General features: G+C 42.2%; 1 protein-coding gene across 3 annotated transcripts in view; it reads right to left on the bottom strand.

Annotated features, from left to right (window-relative positions):
- The window catches only part of SGPP2 (sphingosine-1-phosphate phosphatase 2), a 32,467-nt gene that overhangs the window by 11,824 nt on the left and 1,761 nt on the right, over positions 1-18,882 (bottom strand). For 2 of the 3 annotated variants that reach the window (XM_028731058.2, XM_028731057.2), the window contains exon 2: positions 12,147-12,305. In XM_028731058.2, the coding sequence (XP_028586891.2) occupies positions 12,147-12,305 (159 nt within the window). Of the gene's footprint in view, positions 1-5,747; positions 5,858-12,146; positions 12,306-18,882 lie in introns of those variants that run through there. The other variant, XM_077929940.1, reaches the window with a different exon arrangement.

An 18,882-nucleotide genomic window follows, 5' to 3' on the forward strand; every position in this document is an offset into this window, starting at 1 on the left:
CACAATCCTCCTTGGTGAGCTAAAACCCCAAATATATTATACTGCCTTTAAGCAGCTCCTTTTAAGTTGATTAAATCTTGATTAAATATGTCTGTGAAGGTCTTAAAGAATAGAGACATGGTGCTAAAGAGTCAATATTTGGCTGTCATGTACAAGGAACTTTCCCAGAATGCTCTCACACATGCAGCAGTGAAGGTCACAGAACTATTGAAGAACACCCCATCCCCATCCCAAAATCAAGACTGAAGGCCCATGAACTGCAGCTTTTGCCTTCAATTCCTGCATGAATCACTCATTTCTGAAGTGTTACAATTCCTTTGATGACCATGAGACACATTTAGTAACGGACAGTGCCTGTAGTGACTTTTTCAACTGGGTCACGAGGTCAAGATCATAGCAAAAGGCTAACTAGGTCTTTTCTCATCAGGTCACATCAGCATCTTTGGGGAGGATTTTAGCTTTTTGTGTGAATGCTCTTCTGTCATCATTTCGTCCTCACTTTTACAAATGAGTTTTGCTGAACAAGAAGCTACTGTTCTGGTTCAGAACCACAACTGCAGAATGGTTGAAGACAAGACACTGGGATTCAAAACACTTAAAAAGTGATCAGTACTCTGGCTCACTACTGCTGTCACGTACAACGTAGCCAGCGATGATATCAAAGCGAATCACTTCTTGTATTTTGTTGGATGGCTGAGAATTCAAAAGCTGATGTCACAAGTTTAGTTAGCGGCAACATCTTTTAGCTGCCATTGGCTTTGTTGTTGTCGTTTAGTCGTGTCCAACTCTTCGTGAACTCATGGACCAGAGCACGCCAGGCACTCCTGTCTTGCACTGCCTCCTGGTCATACTCATGTTGGTAGCTTCAAGAACACTGTCCAACCATCTCATCCTCTGTCGTCCCCTTCTCCTTGTGCCCTCCATCTTTCCCAACACCAGGGTCTTTTTCAGGGCTCTTCTCATGAGGTGACCAAAGTATTGGATCCTCAACTTCAGGATCTGTCCTTCCAGTGAGCACTCAGGGTTGATTTCCTTAAGAATGGGTAGGTTTGATCTTCTTGCAGTTCATGGGACTCTCAAGAGTCTCCTCCAGCACCATAATTCAAAAGCATCAATTCTTCAGCGATCAGCCTTCTTTATGGTCCAGCTCTCACTTCCATACATCACTACTGGGAAAACCATTGGCTTTAGTCTTTGCTCTTTTTAAGGCCACTAATTTGTAGGATAGCTTTAAGATGCACTTACATCACACAAATGGGCTGCCCAGGTGATGTTGAACATGGCATGACAGGGCCATTTCAATGGTAGTTACCTGTTTGTGGAATGCCCTCCCTGATAAGGTCTGCCTGCCTGTCTTCCTGATTATTGATTTTCAGGAAGGGGGGGGTTTAAAAAGCTGTTCTGTTTACGCAGGCATTTGATGATTCCTTCCATTGATGAATGGAAGGAAACTATGGGCAAGTGACTCTGGCTCATGACAAAGTAGACCTGAAATGCCACTCTTGAGGGCAATTCCCCCCCCCCCCCCGGTGTGTGAGAGAAGCAGAATTACTAATAAGGCTTTAGTCAAGATAAGATAATAACCATTTAATATCACAATTATTTCTATGTTTGCTGCTCTGGGCTTCGACGGGAGGAAGTGTGGGATATAAATTGAATGAATAGTAATATAGTGTTACCTCAGGTTAAGTACTTAATTCGTTCTGGTGGTCCATCCTTAACCTGAAACTGTTCTTAACCTGAAGCACCACTTTAGCTAATGGGGCCTCCTGCTGCCACCACGCCGCCAGAGAACGATTTCTGTTCTCATCCTGAAGCAAAGTTCTTAACCCGCGGTACTATTTCTGGGTTAGCGGAGTCTGTAACCTGAAACATATGTAACCTGAAGCAGATGTAACCTGAAGTACCATTGTAATTGAAAGCATGAGGAATGAATGGTTTGTGGAAACACAACCTGCTATTGATGCATTTACTGTGTGTCCTGAAAGAGTGTGAAACTTCCATACAAGGAAATTCCTGGGCAGGAATTGTATGCCAGTAGGCACATGAAGGCCCATCCCTGGGGATGGTCGTGCAAAATTAGATGCTGGTGCCAGACAGGTTTGTTTTTAACTTTTTAATCCAACTGTTGCTCATTAAGTCACTCTACAAGTCAAAACCTGAAAACCATATTAGCAGGACTGGGGAATCCTTTTCTGGCTAGTGGGACCTGATTTCCTTGGGGGCAAGCTTCTGCAGACCACATGCCAGTGGTGGGGATGGTGCCAGAGGCAAAAGAGGGCAGAGCAACAAAATGTGATTTTGCCTTTGGACTATAGGCTGGCTTCTTCACACACACAAACAAAACGTGTACTCAGGCAATCATTATGCAAGTTCGAGGACGCATCCCAGCCAACGAAAAACTCACAAGGGGAGTGGAAAGTAGGGCTAGTGAGGGGAGTGTGTCTTTGGAAAGTGTGTGGCCTGGGGAGAATCTTATGAGTCAGGTAAAGAGGCCTGGAGAGTCACCTTTGGCCCCCAGGTCTGAGGTTTCCTACCCCGTGTCGTCTCACTATAGAATGTTTTCTTGGGACGGAATTGTCCATGATCCCATGATGGAGGTGATAGTGATTTTGCAAATATGAAGAGTCTTATGTTCTTTCTCAAAGCAATTTTTATTTACAGCTAGTGTTCCAAGTCTCTCTCTTCTTTTTAAAGACTTTCTGTCAAAGGTTTTTTTTTAAAGGATGTCCGGCAGCTAGACTGGTGCCTGGGAGTGGCTGCCGAGACCATATAACACTGGTCCTAAGAGACCTGCATTGGCTGCCAGTACATTTCCGAACACAATTCAAAGTGTTGGTGCTGACCTTTAAGGCCCTAAATGGCCTTGGCCCTGTATACCTGAAGGAGCGTCTCCACACCCATTGTTCAGCCCAGACACTGAGGTCCAGTGCCAAGGGCCTTCTCTGGCAGTTCCCTCACTGTGAGAAGTGATGTTACAGGGAACCGAGCAGAGGGCCTTCTCGGTAGTGGCGCCCGCCCTGCAGAACTCCCTCCCAGCAAATGTCAAGGAAATAAGCAACTATCTGACTTTTAAAAGACATCTGAAGGCAGCCCTGTTTAGGGAAGTTTTTAATGTTTAATGTTGTATTGTGTTTTTAACATTTGGTTGGGAGCTGCCCAGAGTGGCTGGGGAAACCTAGTCAGATGGGCAGGGCATGTATGTATGTATGTATGTATGAATAAATTATTATTATTATTATTATTATTATTATTATTATTATTATTATTATTATTATTATTATTATTATTTCATTACAGATCTTGACCCATACAGACCAACTACAGGGGGAATTTTTAAAGAGCAACTAGAATACAAAGAGTATGCTTTTCATGCTTCTTTTTTTGCACTGGAAGAGAATGAATTTAGAGCTCTTGGTCCCATTACCGCAGCAGCAAAATGGAAACATAATGGATAGTGCAAGATAGCAGGGCTGACAGTTTCAAAGCAATGCATGGGGATTAAAATTGTGTGACTCACAAAAACTGAGGGGGAAAAGCATGACTAATTTTCTGCACAGCATTTAGAAAACTGAAGCAAAGCACAGAAACACATCACAATGCTTTGCTTCCTCTTAGAGCTCAGTTTTAACTCCTTCATTTCCAAGGAAAGCTGCAGCCCAAGATCTAAAAACAGGAAGTGTTGTAGGTATGGAAGAGACTGGAAGCTTAGAGGAGGGGGAAGGTACAAAGTGGTGTGGTCAAAGTATAGATCTAGGAAACAGAAGGAGAAAGAGGCGCTACAGTAAACAAAGGGGGGGAAGTATGGGAATACAAAAGGCAACATATTTCTCTCATCTTTCAGCAGAAATACAGAGGAAAGCTCCTGAACTTCTGAAATATATATGAAGACAGCCTAAATGTGATTGGACCATTTTGATAGCCCAAGATTAGAAACAAATCTGGTATATAGTCCATAATTTAGAGTACCAGTAAAGGAGTAAAAGAGCATGTCAAGTTAGACATGTGGCAGAACTTCCCTCTTCACTTATTTTAATTATTTTGGGTTTGGAGTGAGAGGGATTTCTTGCTCCCTCCCCCTCACTTTTGTGTTACTTTAGATCTAAACGCTGCTTGCACCTTTGGTTTCATGTTCTCTCACAACTCCTATATACTTAAATTTCTAATCCATACAAGGAATTACTTGGTCTCAGATTTCAAATCCAAGCAGTGGAAGCACACACCCGACCTCCTTCCTTGCCTACCCAATACCGAATTATAGGCTCTTAACCAATTAGTCGGCATTCAAATGCAGCCTTCAACACAAAGGCTTTTTCCACTTGGAAGTGGGCCTAATTTGAGAGAGAGAAACATTTACTGTAACAGAAGACAGCTGCATTTAGATGTTTATGTGCTCTCCAAGATGGCTAATTAGAGTGCTGCTGAATCACCGGGATTCGTTTAACGGAGTCTCGAAAATAAATTTAAAATACTCCAAGATGCACCCTTTTTTCCAGATGTTGCTTCATTCTTGTGTAAATGTTTGGGTGGGTGGATAGGTAGAGCAGATCTTCTGCTTTTCCTATTGCTGTAAGAATGGCCTGTTCTCCTGATTGCATTGCCATTAATTATATCATATCATGTTGCAGGAGTTCTTATTCCATTGTGTTTATGACCTTCTATTAAGCTGCCTTGATTCTACCAACGATGGCAGAAAAGTGGCACATCAACTTGAAAGATGCCTTTCCTCCTCATGGGCTTCTCTTGATAGATTTTCCAGCACTTTTCAACCACCACATATTCACTGCCTCGTTCGTGCCACGGATAGCACAATTCTTGTGGTCCCACACACTATTCTTTTAGTGGCACCGTTCCCTTCCCAATTCTTTGCCTCTATCTCAAGGACCATATTTCCCCTTGGTCAAACCTCTGGGAAACTGCATGCCACAAGTAGCTGTGGCCACACCACACTCCTGCACATGTGTACACACAGGGGCATAAGTAGATCAGTCAAGGAGAGCCAGTTGCCAACTCTTATTTTCTCAAATGACCTACCTGGTGGCCCAGAAAGGTGCAATTTGCATCTTTATCCAAGCTCAGAAAAGTTCAAACCTTTTGCCCCACCACAACATTGTGTCTTTATTATTTTTGTTTTGTTTTTCATCACCACCACCAAAACTGGTGGGATCTTGGGGTGCTGGAAAATTTTGCTTGAGGGTTTAATCGGGTTCCTGGGCCAGGTGTTAGCTGCCCATGCTCTGTCCAATAACATTTTGGACCTTCATCCCTTCTCCAGCAGCCACATTGCACTGGGATCGTTTCTCCAGAAATGCTGTCCCCTTCTCTGCATTAACTGTCTGGGCTTTGAGGCAGGGTGCATTTGTTGACTAGCGATTGGAGGCTGTGGGAATTCCTCTTGTGACTGCATGCAATTACACTGACCGCATGATGTCAGGTTTCCTCTAAAACCCCCAAGAAGTGACACACACCAGAGGCAAATGGAATTAAATATTCCAAGTACGATACAAAATTGGAACACACAGTTGTAATTAGGGGACCTAATGCACAGGATTATTTGAGAACCCACAGTTATTAGCAAGCTGCTGGTTCTTTTCTTCCTTGGGGAAGCAATGTATTGATGCTCTCAAGTTTGTGAAATGCTTTTCTATTAGAAAGCTCTTTTGAAATTTTGAGAGACTTCTTCTGGAAACCTATCATCTGACCTCATGATTATGAGAGTTATTTAAAAAACCACAGAGCATGCCCACCTGAAGAGCTTAATGCCATTTACCAGCACAGATCAATGGGAAGGATCACTAATGCAGTGGTTTTTGTATTTGTACAGATAGATAATTTTCAGTTGTAATTTAACTCTCAATGGGGATTTTGTAGAAATGAATTTAGTGGCCAGCACCCAATCAGCTTGGTGGATTCTGTGGTCCTCGAGCTCTAATTCTTATTTTGAAGGAGTCCTATGAACAAGGTTTTCAATATGGATGGACACACACACACACACACACACACACACACACACACTTTTCAACAATCCTGCATGCTAGAGTCTTTTATTTTATAAACATTTGTTCTAATTCTGTATCCTGCTTTTAAAAAAGAATACTTAGTTGCATTGCTGCCTCTGGCTTTTTAGTACTTTAAAAGAAATACTTTTTATTAAACAAATTTAACAAATCAAATTATGAATCAAATGTAACCAATTACATTTCCCCCCTCCCTCTCCCAGCCTCCAAAGACTTCCCTCAGCTCCTCTCTCTGTTTTGTTTATGCATATTATTCTCTGCATGTTGTAAAATAGTACTTTTGAGACAAGCCTCACTTTAAAATTTGTGTCAAAATTACTCTTGACACAGTTGCAATGGTTGTATTTTACATCAAAAAGCAGAACACACATTTTAAAATCTAATGATTGAATACAATGAGGCACATTCATTGTTGATGAAATATTTGAGGGGTCTGAACAGATGCTCTGAACAGCAAAAATGAGATCAATCATGAAAATGCTGGAAAAAACCTCAGCGCACACTTTGTAGAGACACTCTTGGTTTTCTGGAGTGGGGTGGGGTGGGGTGGAATAAATCGTCCAACCACTAATATTTCTCCACCAGTTACTGCCAGGCATCTTGTTTTTCTGCAATCTATCAGTTTACATGAAACACTCCCCTGCCAAAGTCCACACTGCTCAGCCCTTCAACATAGATACACATATATATGCTGCTTGAGTCCCTGAGCTGCCAGCACATGCCGGTGTGCATTTGTAAATCTATAAAGCAGGGAGGCGTGTGGAATTTTTGCCAGCCTCAGGGCCACATTCCCTCCTGAGGAACTTTTCATACACAAAAGTGTGGTTTCTAGACCACCACCCAAAAACTTCTTGGTCCAGTCAGGTAAAAGCACTCACAGTGTGTGCAGAACTGGGCATGTTGTGGAGAAGGGTGAAGCCTGGGCAGAACTCCGAAAGCCAAGGAGAGAGATCTGGAGGTTTATTCCTGCTATGGAGCAATTCCTGTCCCCGCAGGTTCTGAACAATATGGAGAACCATGATAGTCAAATAGCTTAACAATCTGCTTACAATAGCACTGAGATTAAGCAGGTGGAAAATTCTTCTCCCACATGCTTTAAAAGCCTGTTTTGAATAGGAGTTGTGTTCTCTGTATTTCCTCGTGCAACCTGGCAATAGGAAAACCAACTTCCTTGATCCATGAGTGTTCCAGTAAACTTTGGGACACAGACTAATGCAATACATATATATGTTTTACACCACCTGCTTTTCAGAGTTGATCAGTTTGTCATTCAGTTTCCTCCCCAACTACAGATCCCTCAAAACCAGATTTCTTATCTCCAAAAAAACAAATCAAGGAGATTGGAGCAAAGCCCTCTTATTTTCACCAATGTGGCAACAATTTCCAAATTGCTAATGAACTGCTAAAACTTAGATACATGCCTGTTAAGGCATTGGAGGGGTGTGTGCTGCTGCAAAACTCTAAAGCCTACATATTTCCACACCAGTCTTAATTTAGTACAAATAAAGACTGCTTTTAGGATGCGGGTGGCGCTGTGGTCTAAACTACAGAGCCTAGGGCTTGCCAATCAGAAGGTCGGCGGTTCGAATCCCTGTGACGGGGTGAGCTCCCATTGTTCGGTCCCAGCTCCTGCCCACCTAGCAGTTCAAAAGCACATCAAAGTGCAAGTAGATAAATAGGTACTGCTCCGGCGGGAAGGTAAACGGTGTTTCCGTGCGCTGCTCTGGTTTGCCAGAAGCAACTTAGTCATGCTGGCCACATGACCCAGAAGGTGTCTGCGGACAAACACCGGCTCCCTCAGCTTATAGAGTGAGATGAGCTCCGCAACCCCAGAGTCGTCCGCAACTGGACCTAATGGTCAGGGGTACCTTTACCTTTACCTTTAAAGACTGCTTTGCATCTTCTAGCCAAGTCAATGCAGTCAAATAAGATCAACAATGTAACTGGAAAACTGCATGGCAGTTCATTCCATTTAGGTTACTTGCTCAGAAATTCAGTTTCTCATGAACAAAACCTGCTGAAACCATTCCTGCCATGTGAAGAATGAGGCAATATATAACGTCCAAGTTAACATTGGAAGAAGCTGATGAAAGCTGATGAAGCAACTTCCCTATGAGGAAAGCTTGCAGCATTTGGGAGTTCTCAGTTTAGAGACAAGGTGAGTGGTGAGACAATAGGAGTTGATAAAATTATGCCTGGCATAGAGGAAATTCACAGAGAAATGTCCCCCTCCCCCATAACACTGGAACTTGTGAGTATTCAGTGAAGCTGAATGTTGGGAGATTTAAGACAAACAATGGAACTCACTCCCACAGGAAGGAAGCCGCAATGGCCACCAGCTTGAAGAGCTTTAAAGGGGGAGTAAACAAATTCATGGAGGAGAAGGCTTATTAGAATTCCTGCTCCATGATTGCAGTCATGGGATTGTTGTCTTTCACATGACGGTATATGTTTTGACTCCACAGAGTGGGAAGTGACGCAGACAGGATGTTTGTGTTACTGTGTTCCCTGAAGTGGGACTATTGTCCTTGTCCTTTTTCTCTTTGCTGTCTGATGCTAGAGAGAGAGAGGGAGCCATGTTGCAGTGCTCCGTGTGTGTTTATATGTAAATACAGTTGATTAGCCAAAATGCTGAGTTGCTGAGGTCTGTTACGCAAGCTGCGAATCCCCAAGTGTGCCAGTGTCTGTTGGCATCGGTTACTGTGATGTTCGGGCTGAAGAAAGCTTTTGAGGCTCCCGAACGATCGACCAGGAGGGAGAGAACATGCCAGTCGGGCATGTGTCTCTGCCAGGGTCCTACTCGAGTGTAGGCTGAACTCCTGACAAGGCTATCAATGACTCTTAGCAATGGGAGGCAGTAATGCTTCTGAATTCCTTTTTGCTAGAAACCGCAGGAGAGCAGTGGGATCTTGTGCTCACGTCCTGCTTGCATGCTTCCCACAGGCATCTGGTTGGCTACCGTGAGTTCAGGATCCTGACTAGTTGGGCTGTTGGCCAGATCTATCAGGCTCTTCTCATTTCCTTATGAAATTGAGGTTTTCAAGACATTCCAGAAGCAGAGGATGTCAGGGCTGGTGTGAGAAAGCAGGTACATACCACAATACTTTTTAGGTTTGTCTCCCCAAGTGGGAGACGTCATAGTTTTTGCTCTGGAATGTCGAATGGCATTATCTGAGGAACATGCAGGAGTGCAGCAGCAACATCTCCCAATACCAGGCAGCGTGGAACGTTGTTAAACACAAGTTACCTATAAATTCACTTTTTGTGTGTGTTAATTCTAGCAGAAATATAGTTTTCAGACAGAAGTGGCTACTGCATCATTCCCAATACTTAAACGCTGTGATATACTGACAAGCCTAAAAATGCCCCCTCCCTCCCCCCCAAAAATTAGAAACCTAGAAAACTGTCATAAACCAAGTCAGACCATCAATTCTCCCAGCTCAGTATTGTCCACACAGCTTGGCAGCAGATCTCCAGGGTTTCGCGCTGGGTTCTCTCCCAGTGCTATGTGGAGATGCAGGGAATTGAACCTGGAACGTTCTGAATGCAAAGCAGATTCTCCACCACTGAGTCACAACTCCACATACTTTTTAACTTAGCAAATTAAGCAACTGGCTTGCCTGTGTGTTAACCAAAGAATGACCATTTGAATGCACCAAGCCTTGGGAGAAACTATTGAACGTACCTATATATTATCTCCAGCATGCAGGGAATGAAAATGATGTCTATTTCTAGCAGGGAGACACTCTCCTTAGGACCCAGAGATATTGCCTAAAGTAATGCATCTTACTCAAAAAAAATGGAACATATTGGTCTCTCCCCCTCATCTTTTCTGTTTGAGATTTTTCAAAAAAACATCTGAACTACAAGGGAGAGGGAGAACAGAGGGTGAAACACCATGCATCAGTTTGGTCTTTCTTAGTAACACCCAGCAGGCTCCAGCAGAGGTCACTACTACACACAGCTGCAAAAAGTTTTAAGTTTATGTCAAGAATTATTTTATTAAGCAGCTTCAAAATACAGGCATGAATATGGATTTTGGAGAATGAATATAGAGCGGGGGACAAAGCTCACTGTCTGCTTTCAGTCGGTTAGCCCAAACTATTCTGTGTCCAGTTCTGATAACAACAATGACAATAACATTTATTTATATCCCATCTTTCCTCCCCAGAGCAAGACTCAAGGCGGCTTACACAAATTGAAACAACACAGATAAAATACAAAAGGCTAAAAGATAATAGCTGAAAAGTAATTAAAATCTAACAGAATTTAAACCTTTTAAAATATACATACCAAAAACAGTACAGTACAGCACAGCAAAGCTATTTCTTTCTTTTCCTTTCCTTTCTTTTCTTTTAAAAAAACAGTCCCCAAAGGCCTTTTGAAATAAAATAGTCTTTGTTTACCAGTGGAAGGACAACAAGGAGGGAGCCAGTCTAGTTTCTTTAGGGAGAGAGTTCCAAAGCCTGGGAGCAGCCACTGAGAAGGCCCTTTCCCGCATCCCCACCAAGCGCGCCTATGAAGGTGGTGGGACTGAGAGAAGGGCCTCACCCAAAGATCTCAGAGCCCAGGCAGGTGTGTGTGGATGAATAAAGTCCTCCAGAAAGCCTGGGCCTAAAACTCATGAAAAGCTAGCAAGTCTAAAATCATCGATGAGGGAGAACCAGTGCAACCAACTGGCGTGAGTACTTCAACTTAAAAAGCAAGGTTTGCCAGGTTCAGTTCAGCTACAGCATATGAAGGCCAATTTACACTGTCTGTCACTGAGGTGGGTACAGCTGCATGGGAGGATCATATGATCTCCATTTTCACGTGGCAAGGTGGGTTTGTTTGTTTGTCTTTAGAACATGGAGCGTGGAGAGCATTTGAGAGATGTGTAAATTTGCAACAAGCGTTAACCCATGTGAAAACTAAAGCAATAACATGGCTCGGAAGTTCTGTAACTGAGTGTTTTATTGCCCCAATTCACTGAGGGAGGTCTGGGCACAGAAACAGGGATCCTTGCCAAGTATTCTCTGCTGGCTTCGACACAGTGCAAAAGAGGCTGCCAATGCACACAATTTACCGGTATGTGCCCAGGTGTCTATCAGGTGTGTGTGCAAAGTTCAGTTGGTGGCTAGGGCTGTCGCCTTCAACAGCACTCACCAACCAACCATCTCCTGCAGAGACATTGGACACACACTGTCAGGGGTGAATATCAATGAAGGTAAGCTCTACCTTTTCTCAAAAGGCTATTCAGTGCTGGTGCAAGAATGCCGGTACAGATTCTTGCATCTACTTCACAATGGAATCTTTGGGTTGGAGTTGAAAGTGTTGGATTGGTTGGTGCCATGTTTCTTTTTTATGGCTTCAAAGCAATATATTAAAACTATGGAATGACGTCTTGTATAGGGCTGATTCAAAAATCAGTGAAATAAGTGCCACTGACTAATTTTGCACTACTTGATACCAAACAATGTTGAACCTAAGGATGTCCACCACAACTGTACAAACACGCCCCCCCAAAAAACCCCCCACACAGATTTTCAAATACTGCAAGAGCATGAAGTTATGTTTGCTAAATTTTTATCCTGGTGCATCCCAAAACAGTATGAACACATGCTAGGAATCAACCACCAACTGGATGCACTACCAGTTGTGTAAAGTGTGACACTTGTACATTCCAAACTGGGGACAAGAACTTTGAACTTCAGGTGAAACTTTTCGAAAAAATGAATTTAATACAAAAATTATAATTGCATATAAATTGAGCTCAACCTATAAAATAAGTACCGTTTTTTAATGTTACCTTTTTAGAAGGCACACTATCATCCTTTCTGTTTCCAGAGTGGTGGACATGCTATTATGTTGCAGTCAAAACAAAAGCATGCATTGTGGTATCTTAAAGACCAACCAATTTTATTATGGTATGAGGTATTTTCATTGACTAGAATCCATTCCCTTTAGATGCAAGATGAAGTAGAGTCTAGTCCAAGAAAGCTGTTAGTCTTTAGGGTGTCCCTAGATCTTTCGTTGCTAGAAATGTCAAAAGTTATACAGCTTGATTGGCAACCAGAAAGCTAGAGAAAAAACAGCTGATAATGTTACAACAACTTGAACATATATAGTAATAATCCGAGCAATACTTACAGACCACATAAGTATCAGCCTTCTGGCAACATAGGGGTTAATGCTCCAGTAACTGAATGGGAGGAATGTGATGTAGAAAACCTCTTGACCCATTGCAGCGGAAATCCTGAACAGGTAGTAGTAGAAATAATTCTTTACAACGTATTCTTGTGAACAGTCCTAAGAGAAATTGTTTTGTAAAGGTTAATATGTTTTGCTGAAGAGAAACCAATCTTACTTCACCACTCTAACAGCCTCCAGAAACTAATTTGTTATTCAAATGATCTCTTTGCATGTGACATTTGGGTCCTCATGTTTTAACACATGGGTGCAATGCATTTCCTGCCTAACTGGCCTTTTTTAAAAATTTAATTTGTTAAAAATGTCTTTTAACCCACATTAATCTATTACATCATGCAAAACAATCAAAGCTGGTAATGCACCAAAAAATTTAAAAGCCTAACGTAGCTCAAGAAGTAACAGCCTGCTTTTTATTTGCTCCTAAGCTAAAACCAACTAAATAATAAGCAAATAATGAATCAAATCCATGTTGTACAAGATACTATGCTGATAAGGTATTGTTCTGAATACATAACAAGGAGGAGAACCAAGACACCATAATTTAATCTGTCCCTGTGATCAGAACAAAAACTTATAGGGCTGATTATTTAAAACCTCAGACTTCATTTCATTTTGTTTGCAATATTATCTAAATGTTACTATATCGCAGTGAATGGCACACAATGAAAATCTTCTTCTTTGGACAAGATACAAGCAACCAGTATTTATTTTCTCAACAGAAAAGTGTTTTTCTAGTCTGAGAATACCATTAACACCCACAAATCAACGAAGTTCTTATGTGAGTGTTGATGTGTGCAGGCAGTGGGGGCAGAGGACAGGATACAGCATTTCCTTTAAGTTTTCCTTTGCTTCTTGTATTTGGGGTGGGGGGGAGCTGTTCGTTGGAAAACAAAAGGAAAATCTCCACTTAGGCATATGCCTTCCCAAACAGCCAACTGCTCTCAAAGGACGAGGGACACCTTTCTAAGGTGGCATGGATAGTTGCAAAGGCAGATGCAGGCATCTTACTCTCAGTGACTGAGACAGCAGACCCAGCATTTGCTCACTGACATCCTTGCCTCCCCAAGGCACTATAAAGAGGGGCAAAGTTGCCAGTACAAAAACTAGCATTACTTAAAAATCAATATAGCCATCAACGATTAATGAAACACTTATCCTGCTGAGGATGATATAAAACAATAACAAACAAAGAAACATAAACATTATATAGGCCAAGATAAGAAAGACATCAGATAGGAACCACAAAATGGTGACTTCCCCATCAGGGAAGAAGATGTGAGTGAAGATTTATGTCAAGAACATGGAAGGGGGGAATAAAGATCTACACTGAGAACAGGGGGCACTCAAATCAACCTTACCCAATGGTTGAAGTGGAACCAAAGGCCAACGTGGGAAGGGGCCCACTGTGAATCACACCCAGGGGGTGCAGAGCCCAGGAGCCCCCACCATTTCCTCCCAAAGGGTGGGATGAGACCAGTATAGCCTCCTATTCACCAAGAAGCCACCAGGTAGAGGCATCATTGTGGGGAAGGTGTTGAAAGGGAGGAGACAGATCTAGTCTCCAAGGAGCATGCCACAGCCATAGCTGCCACCACAGGAGTAGCAGCAGGAGATGCATTCCTTGAAGGCCAGATTTGCTGCTCCTTGCCTCACGGATGGGTTGGCCTTATTTGTCCCCTTCTAACTATATTTGGGAAAGCTCAGTTTTATTTAAGTGAACAAGCTATGCAAATCTAATGAAAACAGGGGGGAGAGGGAGAGGGGGGGGCTGTCCATCCAGAAACCAAACAAATGCATAGTTATGAAATGCATTGTGCGGGGAAGTTTGAACCACATAACTTAACTGGTGTTAATGATATTTTCTTCCTGCTTGATTTTCAGAGTAATTTCCTTCAAGGCAACTCCATTTTTAATACTTCCTTTTCATTCCAGGCAACAGCACCGCTTCATCACAGTGTTCATTTCCACACATAATATTTACACAATAAGTTATTTTACACAACGAAATGGAATAAGCAAATAGACTGAAGACACTTTTGGGGCACGACTTCAACAGTGGTAAATTCATCTGAACTGAACTCTGAGGTCAGACTGGATAAGCAGCCTGAACAACAACATAGTGAGTAGCGACAGCAGCTTGTTTCGTAAGGTCTCTCCTTTTTGTACGATGGTCTGAAGCAGCATCCGCTGCTTCCAGAGATTTTGAAGCACAACTCCCATCATTCCCAGCCAGCATGACTGTATACTCCAAAAACACCAAGCACTAGAGGTAGCACTGGGATAGATCCCTGCCTGAAACCCTGGAGAACCACTAGCAGTCAGTGTTGACAATACTGAGCTAGATGGACCAATGCTCTGATTCAGTATAAAGGCAGCTTTCCATGGAGGAAGGATGCCGACAGGAAGTGTAAAGCTAAATGGAAACAGGGCCCTGGGAGCAGTAAACTGCCAGCCAGTCTGGTATGGTGGCTGTTCAAATCTCATTGAGCCACAAAGCTCAGTGTGTGACTTTAATGCATTCTTCTCTCAGCAAAGTCTACCACGAGGAATAGGTGAAACGGACAATTTTGATCTCTCTTAGTTTCTCTGTTTTCCATTCTTAAGTTCAGTTCTTTACATTTTCACATCAGTTTGTGATTTTTTTAAAGTCCTCTTGAAAATTCGTCAGCATTTAAGTGTGAATTTCTCAAAATAAACATTTTTTAATGCAGTTTAGCCTAATATGCACATTTTTGCAAGGCAATTTTCCCCAATACAATGCATTTTTAATGTTTTCATTTCATGCACACTTTAGCATGGAATATGTATTTTTGAACTCACTGCTTGGTGGGAACACTGCACTGCAAAATTCAGAGTAGTGAAAATTTTGAAAGACGACTGTGCTTTGGTTCATGCATTGCTTGCAAACAGTTGGTTCATGTATTGTTGGTGAAAATTGGGTTGGTTTGCCTTTAAAAGCAAAGTGAATTCCTCCCTCATCTCTCTACCTACCAGGGTAAGAACATTTTGAGGGCAAAATGTGGGAAATTATGTACAGTAGACCATCCCAGGTTGCTTGCAGAAAGGGCAGGATGAACATGCAAAAAATAAAAACAAAATGTGTGCATTTTTTAAAAATGCACACCACTTACTAGCATAAAACACCTCTAAGCAGTTTACAAAGAACATTGGGCAGGAAACTCAACAATGGTCAGAGAGGACCTGGATACAGAAGTATGACATGATGAAAGGACAGATGGAAAATATGGGAGGATGAGAAGCGATGCAAAAAAGGAGAGAGATGAAAAACAATAGGCTGTGGGGAAATCCCACAGAACCTAGGGACAAGAGGAGTTGTGTGTGGTTAAGATAAAGGTGAAGGGAAAACAGCTAAAGAGCAGGGCAGCTGTGTTGGCAACAAGTTTTTAATGACTTCTGTGAATAGCCTCCAGATATAAGCACCTTGCCATCATTGGCAGCGATTAAGCCTTTCTGTTTTTCTGACTCCAAGAAGCATGTAGGGAATGCTCTCCTATTGTGATGCACATGAGTTATCCTGTAACATTATCCTGGACCAGCTACAACAGGACTTTGAGAGAAGCTTAAATCTCTGATGGGCAAAGAGCCACACACTGTACCCAGGGCTGCACCTAGATGCCTGCAACTTGCAGGCTTACCTCCAGTTGTCACTGGATATTACAACAATTGTGAATTGATTGTCCTTCTTCCTAAGAGGCTGTGGCAGTGTTGATGGGACCATTCCCTGTATATTTCACAACCTGTTCCCTTGAAAAGTGATGTGAAAACAGGACTGTAGGCACTCTCAATGGCACAAGTCTCCCACAAAAATGAAAAATGTGTGCATTCAAGGCTCTGTTCAGGTTCTAGGCAGCAGACATGTCTAAACTCACCACCCCTGTATTTTTCCAGAGATGTTACATGGATGTTTGAATCTAAATTCTTTGTGAGACTCCCATAGCAATCTAAAAATGGTTATACTTTACTGAAGGATGCAAGTGTCTTAAATTATTAAATTTCCCTTATGAAGTATTAAACACATGATCTAGTTACAAACAGTATTCAGTTGAGCTCAGCTCCAGACGTGGGAGGGACAGTAATTTCAAGAATAATTTTCAAAAGACATGCTAGTTTTCAATGCACAGGGACTATTTGTCACCACGGAGCATTCAAAAATGTGATTCCCTTCCATTTAGGAAAGTCTGTGTGCCACAAAATTCTGCTGCATCAGTTTATCAGATCTGGCTCAGCCTTCATCTAAAGCAGAAGATTATAACATGTGGTTGTAAACCAGATTTTTTCTTCATGAACACATGCATTTCTACACAAATACCCCTACCTGTTCTGCTTTCAGCAATAAACATAATGCCATAAAACTTCAAACCTGCTCCTCCTCCTTACCTTTCACCAGCACAAGAATTGCAATATTGTATTGAGTTTCTATAGTTTTATACCCAACTGAGGAACATGATTCGACAATACTAATCCTCAGCATTCATTTAGAGCTTTGTATCTTCAAAGGGTTGTACAACATTAATAAATTAAGCTCCACTACTCCAATGTAGCCATCACCCCTACTTTATGTAGAAAAATGAGTTGCCGAAGGCAAGTAAATAGGTGTTTTCAGATTTGGGATTAGAATTTGAGTGTTACTCGTAATCAGACCCACACAATGCACAATAGCCAATCCTGACTCTACTTAGTCAGGCTTATTTTTTAAATTAACTATAATTTGTGTGCCAAATTAATATTGTTCTGTAAAATGCTGAAGGCAATGCAATCCAAAATTAAGAAAGTCTTTTAGGTATTATGGCCTCCAGGATTTAAAATACATTAGCTCTGCTGTACAGTTACCAAATGGTGCAGAGCTGAAGGCAAGTAGGATTTTAGCATACCTTGCAGATTTAATGATTTTGAAATCATGTAAAAGTGGCAGCTAGGGTCTTAAGACACCTACAAGGCGACGTCAGTTTCACATAACATAAGCAGACCCTATACGAGATCTTGCTAGATTTTAAGTGGAGAACTACCTTTATGGGGGCCAAACTAGATGCAACAGTGGCAGACACCATCACTTTCATGCGTCTATCCATAATTGTATCTATCTAATTATAACCTCAAAAGGGAGAGAGTTGAATCATCATTCCTGAAGTCAACTGTCCAAACCCAAAGCCCAGCACCAGAAATGAACCAGGCATGGAGAAGAAACAGAATTGGATTCTTCCAATCAGCTGCTTGCCACACCAGAGGAAGGAAGGGTAGAATTATTCCCCACCTCCTTTTGACAGGGCCCAAACTTTCTCCATGAACCGCAGCATTCAGATGTGAGTGCCTGGCTTTTCTAAGAGAGAAATTAAATGACTCCCCATCTTTTTCATGGGGAACCATTGGCCCTCCAGATGTACAGTTACCATCATCCCTGGCCACGGGCCATGCTTGCGGGGGCTGATGGGAGATGCAGCTCAACAACACCTGGAGGGCCAAACCTGGAGGGCCAAACCCCCACACCTGCGTTAGAAATTTGCTCTTTGGAGCTGCTCTGCATAGTTCTAAGCTAATGTGTTGATTGAGGGAAGGAGGGAGGAAAAGCATCTTGGAGAAGGGGTGGGGGAGAAGCAAAATCTGCACACCAGCATATAGTATGTGTGTTATATATTTAAAAAGCACATGTGAAGGACAGAGTAAGTGGAATGGTAGGAAAGAGCAAGGCAATGGAGATCTTTAAGGTGGAAAGAAGTTTTTTTTTAATGTTTCCATTATTCTGAATATGAAAAAGCTCATTTATCCCACTAGAGTGTGAATGAAGAAGCTTTCACCCTCCCAGTGTTGTTGGATTGATGCAAGGGTTTTTCACATCAGAGTAAAGACCGGCTTGCTTGGATTGGATTGGAGAGGATCTGAAAGGGAAAAATGAGAAAGCTATGGAACAAAAGAAGGGGAGGGGGGAGGGAAATGAACTCGATTCAGGAGGAAAGTAGTTGGCTGAGATGACACAAGAAACAAACCAAATTTTGGAAAAGGAAGAGGAGGAAGGCAGGGAGGGCCGCAACATCCGCTCTGTAAGCCAATGGTCTCAGGTTCAAGCCAGATGGGCAGGGTATAAATAATAAATTATTATTATTATTAGCCCAGACATCTCTAGATAGGGCTCAGAACGTTGCCCGTCTGGGACACTGAAGAGCTGCACTTGGCATGAGACAAGTTGCTGTGTTCCTATGAAGGAACAACAATAGCATAAGAAAGAAAAATTAAAGCTGCAGCCCTAGAACCACTTTTCTGGGAATAAGTCCTGTGGATCGTAATGGGACTTGATTCCAAGGAAACATGTATGTAGGACTGCACTGTAAAGTGCAGAAGCAATAAGCTGGAAACAAATAAGATAATAAATGGAGCATGGGAGGACAGAATACAAAGGGAAGAGACTTTTGGTACATTTACGTGATAGATCCCTGCTCAGAAAACTCCAGCCTTTAGAGACAAGAGGATAAACAAATTGAAGTGGTCAGATATTACTAGCTCATCTACAAAGTCCACCTGAATAGTGAAGTATTTCATAAAAGTCACACATACACCCTCTTTAGCAGTGCTACGCAGGTAGCACACTTGAATCTTGGTGCGTCAGTGCCCACACAATCAGAATTAATTAATTTGTGTCTCTTTTCAACAGAGTTCAGTTTGG

The sequence above is a fragment of the Podarcis muralis genome, chromosome 6, assembly GCF_964188315.1.
Source record: "Podarcis muralis chromosome 6, rPodMur119.hap1.1, whole genome shotgun sequence".
In the NCBI taxonomy this organism is placed as follows: domain Eukaryota; kingdom Metazoa; phylum Chordata; class Lepidosauria; order Squamata; family Lacertidae; genus Podarcis; species Podarcis muralis.